Source organism: Oryctolagus cuniculus, chromosome X, assembly GCF_051225735.1.
Source record: "Oryctolagus cuniculus isolate XC-2025 breed Fujian yellow rabbit chromosome X, ASM5122573v1, whole genome shotgun sequence".
In the NCBI taxonomy this organism is placed as follows: domain Eukaryota; kingdom Metazoa; phylum Chordata; class Mammalia; order Lagomorpha; family Leporidae; genus Oryctolagus; species Oryctolagus cuniculus.
The window spans coordinates 58,440,558-58,447,428 of record NC_142888.1 but is presented as its reverse complement, the minus strand read 5'-3'; the positions used below and the strand labels follow the sequence as shown (position 1 = coordinate 58,447,428).

The 6,871-nt window shown below is 57.3% G+C and overlaps 1 protein-coding gene across 1 annotated transcript; it reads left to right on the top strand.

Moving 5' to 3' along the window:
- Window positions 1-5,463: 5,463 nt before the first annotated feature.
- On the top strand, window positions 5,464-6,559 carry LOC149119657 (uncharacterized; the record flags this gene model as incomplete). Its single annotated transcript, XM_089324667.1, has 3 exons — window positions 5,464-5,922; window positions 6,214-6,229; window positions 6,267-6,559. Coding segments are annotated over 3 exons (768 nt in total), but the record flags the coding sequence as incomplete, so codon positions are not given.
- Window positions 6,560-6,871: the final 312 nt, after the last annotated feature.

Here is a 6,871-nt window from a genome sequence, read left to right as displayed (position 1 = left end):
CAACCTCACTCACCCTCACTCACGCACCCTCACCCACTCACCTTCACCCACTCACACTCACCCACTCACCCTCACCCACTCACCCTCACCCACTCACCCGCACTCACTACTCACCTGCACTCACTAGTTGCCCTCACTCACCCTCACTCACTCCCGAACTCGCCCTCACTCACTCCACACTCACCCTCACTCACTCCCCCACTCACCCTCACCCACTCACTCACCCTCACCCTAACTCACCCACCCTCACCCTCACTCACCCACCCTCACACTCACTCACCCACTCACCAGCACTTACTTGCACTCACTACTCACCAGCACTCACTACTTGCCTTCACTCACCCTCACTCACTCCCGCACTCACCCTCACTCACTCCCCCACTCACCCTCACCCACTCACTCACACTCACCCACTCACTCACCAGCACTCACCCGCACTCACTACTCACCCGCACTCACTACTTACCCTCACTCACCCCCACTCACCCCGCCACTCACCCCCACTCACTCCCCCACTCACCCTCACTCACCCACCCTCTCCCTCACTCACTCACCCTCACCCTCACTCACCCACTCACCCTCACTCACCCACTCACCCTCACTCACCCACTCTCCCTCAGTCACCCTCCCTCACTCACCCGCACTTACCCTCACTCAATCACTCACCCTCACTCCCTCAACCTCCATATACCCTCACTCACTCACTTACCTTCATTCACTCACCCTCCCCCACCTCCTCACTCACCCACTCACCCTCACTCACTCACCCTCTAAATCTCACTAATCACCTCACTCACACACTCACTCACCCCTCACCCACACTCATTCATCCACCCTCACCCACTCACATTCACCCACTCACAATCCCCTCACACTCACCTCACTCACTCACCCTCACTCACTCACCCTCACTCACTCACCCTCACTCATCCTCACCCACTAACCCTCACCATCACCTCTAACTCACCCTACTCACTCACTCTCCCACTCACCCTCCCACTGGCTCACCCACTCACCCCCACTCATGCCCCCACTCACCCTCCTCACCTACCCTCCCCCTCACCCTCACTCACCCCTCCCTCACTCACCCTTCCTCACCCTCATTCACCCTCACCCACTCACTCACCCTCACCCACTCACTCACCAACACACTCACCCACACTCACTACTCACAGCACTCATTACTCACCAGCACTCAATACTCACCAGCACTCACCCACTCACCCTCACTCACCCACTCACCCTCACTCACCCTCCCTCAGTCACCCACTCTCCCTCAGTCACCCTCCCTCACCATACTTACCCTCTCACTCAATCACTCTTCCCTCACTCACTCAACCTCACATACTCACACCCTCACTCACTCACTTACCTTCACTCACTCACCCTCACACTCACCCTATACTCACCTCAATCACCCTCACTAAATCACCCTCACTCACACACTCACTCACCTCCACCCACACTCATTCATCCACCTCTGCCCACTCACATTCACCCACTCACAATCACCCACTCACACTCACCTCACTCACTCACCCTCACTCACCCTGACTCACTCACTCACTCACCCTCACTCACTCACCCTCACTCACTCACCCTCCCACTCATCCTCACCCACTAACCCTCACCCTCACCCACTCTAACTTTCCACCTACTCACTCTCACTCACCTACTGGCTCACCCATTCACCCTCACTCGCCCCCACTCACCCTCACTCACCTCTCCCTCCCCCACTCACCCTCACTCACCCACTCACCCTCACTCACCCACCCTCACCCTCACTCACCCTCACCCGCTCACACACCCCTCACCCACTCACTCACCAGCACTCACCCACCTCACTACTCACCCACTCACTACTCACCAGCACTCACTACTCACCCGCACTCACTACTCACCAGCACTCACCCTCCCCCTCCCTCCCACCCTCCAACCTCACTCCCTCCCCTCCCTCCGTCCTTACTCACCCTCACCCACTCTCCTCAGTCACCCTCACTCACCCTCCCTCACTCACCTTCACATACTCACCCTCACTCACTCACTTACCTTCACTCACTTACCTTCACTCACTCACCCTCACACACTCACAATCACAAACACTCGCCCTCACTCTCACCCTCGCTCACCCTCACCCTCACTCACCTCACCCTCACTAAATCACCCTCACTAAATCCTCCTCTCAACCACCCTCATTCACACTCACTCACCCTCACCCACCCACTCACCCACTCACACTCACCTCACTCACTCACCCTCACTCACAGCCTGACTCACTCAACCTCAGTCACTCACCCTCGTTCACTCACCCTCACTCACTCACCCCAGGTCACCCTCAACTACCCTCACTCACCCACTCACTCACCCTCACCCAGTCACTCACCCTCACCCACTCACTCACCCTCACCCACTCACTCTCACTCACCCTCACGCGCTCTCACTCACCCACTCACTCACTCACCCTCACCACTCTCCTCCACCTACTCACTCACTCACCCTCAACCACCTCCCTCACTCACACTCACCCACTCACCCTCACTCACCTACCCTCACCCTCACTCCCACCCTCACCCACTCACTCACTCACCCTCACCCACTCACTCACCCTCACTCACCCACTCACTCACCCTCACCCACTCACTCACCCTCACTCACCCACTCACTCACTCACCCCTGCCCACTCACTCACTCACCCTCACCCACTCACTCACCAGCACTCACCCGCACTCACTACTCACCCGCACTCACTACTCACCTCCCACCCTCACTCACCCTCACCCAACCTCACCCTCACCCACTCACCCTCACCCACTCACTCACTCTCACTACTCACCCTCACTCTCACTACTCACCCTCACTCACCCTCACTCACTCGCCCTCACCCACTCACCCTCACTAACTCACTCACCCTCACTCACTCACCCTCAATCACTCACACACTCACTCACTACCCTCAATCACTCACTCACTCACCCTCACTCACTTACCCTCAAGCACTCACTCACTCACCCTCACTCACTTACCCTCAATCACTCATTCACCCTCACTCTCACCCACTCACCTTCACTCACTCACCCTCCCTCACTCACGCTCCCTCACTCACTCACTCAACCTCACTGACTCAACCTCACTCACCCTCACTCATGCACCCTCACCCACTCACCCTCACCCACTCACACTCCCTCACCCTCACCCACTCACTCACCCTCCCTCACTCACTCACCCTCACTCACCCACTCACTCACTCACCCACTCACCCTCACTCACTCATCTCACCCTCTCTCACCCTCACCCTCACTCACCCTCACCCTCACTCACCCTCACCCTCACTCACTCACCCTCACTCATCACCCTCACCCTCACTCACCCTCAGTCACCCTCACCCAACCTCACCCTCACCCACTCACACTCACCCACTCACACTCACCCACTTACTCACTCTCACTACTCACCCTCACTCACCCTCACTCTCACTAACCCTCACCCACTCACCCTCACTAACTCACTCACCCTCACTCACTCACCCTCAATCACTCACTCACACATACTCACTCACTTACCCTCACTCACTCACCCTCACTCACTCACTCAACCTCACTCACTTACCCTCAATCACTCACTCACTCACCCTCACTCACTCACCCTCCCTCACTCACGCTCCCTCACTCACTCACTCAACCTCACTCACGCACTCAACCTCACTCACCCTCACTCACGCACCCTCACCCACTCACCTTCACCCACTCACACTCACCCACTCACCCTCACCCACTCACCCTCACCCACTCACCCTCACCCACTCACCCGCACTCACTACTCACCTGCACTCACTACTTGCCCTCACTCACCCTCACTCACTCCCGCACTCGCCCTCACTCACTCCCACACTCACCCTCACTCACTCCCCCACTCACCCTCACCCACTCACTCACCCTCACCCTCACTCACTCACCCTCACCCTCACTCACCCACCCTCACCCTCACTCACCGACCCTCACCCTCACTCACCCACTCACCAGCACTTACTTGCACTCACTACTCACCAGCACTCACTACTTGCCTTCACTCACCCTCACTCACTCCCGCACTCACCCTCACTCACTCCCGCACTCACCCTCACTCACTCCCCCACTCACCCTCACCCACTCACTCACACTCACTCACTCACCCTCACCCACTCACTCACCCTCACCCACTCTCTCACCAGCACTCACCCACACTCACTACTCACCCGCACTCACTACTCACCAGCACTCACTACTCACCCGCACTCACTACTCACCAGCACTCACCCACTCACCCTCACTCACCCACTCACCCTCACTCACCCACTCTCCCTCAGTCACCCACTCTCCCTCAGTCACCCTCCCTCACTCACCCGCACTTACCCTCACTCAATCACTCACCCTCACTCACTCAACCTCACATACTCACCCTCACTCACTCACTTACCTTCACTCACTCACCCTCACACACTCACCCTCACTCACTCACCCTCAATCACCCTCACTAAATCACCCTCACTCACACACTCACTCACCCTCACCCACACTCATTCATCCACCCTCACCCACTCACATTCACCCACTCACAATCACCCACTCACACTCACCTCACTCACTCACCCTCACTCACCCTGACTCACTCACTCACTCACCCTCACTCACTCACCCTCACTCACTCACCCTCACTCATCCTCACCCACTAACCCTCACCCTCACCCACTCTAACTCACCTACTCACTCTCACTCACCTACTGCTCACCCATTCACCCTCACTCACGCCCCCACTCACCCTCACTCACCTACCCTCCCCCACTCACCCTCACTCACCCACTCACCCTCACTCACCCACCCTCACCCTCACTCACCCTCACCCACTCACTCACCAGCACTCACCCACACTCACTACTCACCAGCACTCACTACTCACCAGCACTCACTACTCACCAGCACTCACCCACTCACCCTCACTCACCCACTCACCCTCACTCACCCACTCTCCCTCACTCACCCACTCTCCCTCAGTCACCCACTCTCCCTCAGTCACCCTCCCTCACTCACCCGCACTTACCCTCACTCAATCACTCACCCTCACTCACTCAACCTCACATACTCACCCTCACTCACTCACTTACCTTCACTCACTCACCCTCACACACTCACCCTCACTCACTCACCCTCAATCACCCTCACTAAATCACCCTCACTCACACACTCACTCACCCTCACCCACACTCATTCATCCACCCTCACCCACTCACATTCACCCACTCACAATCACCCACTCACACTCACCTCACTCACTCACCCTCACTCACCCTGACTCACTCACTCACTCACCCTCACTCACTCACCCTCACTCACTCACCCTCACTCATCCTCACCCACTAACCCTCACCCTCACCCACTCTAACTCACCTACTCACTCTCACTCACCTACTGGCTCACCCATTCACCCTCACTCACGCCCCCACTCACCCTCACTCACCTACCCTCCCCCACTCACCCTCACTCACCCACTCACCCTCACTCACCCACCCTCACCCTCACTCACCCTCACCAACTCACACACCCTCACCCACTCACTCACCAGCACTCACCCGCACTCACTACTCACCCACACTCACTACTCACCAGCACTCACTACTCACCCGCACTCACTACTCACCAGCACTCACCCACTCACCCTCACTCACCCACTCAACCTCACTCACCCACTCTCCCTCAGTCACCCACTCACCCTCACCCACTCTCCCTCAGTCACCCTCACTCACCCTCCCTCACTCACCTTCACATACTCACCCTCACTCACTCACTTACCTTCACTCACTTACCTTCACTCACTCACCCTCACACACTCACAATCACAAACACTCGCCCTCACTCACTCACCCTCACTCACCCACTCACCCTCACTCACCCTCACCCTCACTAAATCACCCTCACTAAATCACACTCACTCTCAACCACCCTCATTCACACACTCACTCACCCTCACCCACCCACACTCACCCACTCACACTCACCTCACTCACTCACCCTCACTCATCCTGACTCACTCAACCTCAGTCACTCACCCTCAGTTACTCACCCTCACTCACTCACCCTGAGTCACCCTCAACTACCCTCACTCACCCACTCACTCACCCTCACCCAGTCACTCACCCTCACCCACTCACTCACCCTCACCCACTCACTCACTCACCCTCACGCACTCTCACTCACCCACTCACTCACTCACCCTCACCCACTCTCACTCACCTACTCACTCACTCACCCTCAACCACCCTCACTCACTCACCCACTCACCCTCACTCACCTACCCTCACCCTCACTCACCCTCACCCACTCACTCACTCACCCTCACCCACTCACTCACCCTCACTCACCCACTCACTCACCCTCACCCACTCACTCACCCTCACTCACCCACTCACTCACTCACCCTCACCCACTCACTCACTCACCCTCACCCACTCACTCACCAGCACTCACCCGCACTCACTACTCACCCGCACTCACTACTCACCCTCACCCTCACTCACCCTCACCCAACCTCACCCTCACCCACTCACCCTCACCCACTCACTCACTCTCACTACTCACCCTCACTCTCACTACTCACCCTCACTCACCCTCACTCTCACTAACCCTCACCCACTCACCCTCACTAACTCACTCACCCTCACTCACTCACCCTCAATCACTCACACACACTCACTCACTTACCCTCAATCACTCACTCACTCACCCTCACTCACTTACCCTCAAGCACTCACTCACTCACCCTCACTCACTTACCCTCAATCACTCATTCACCCTCACTCTCACCCACTCACCTTCACTCACTCACCCTCCCTCACTCACGC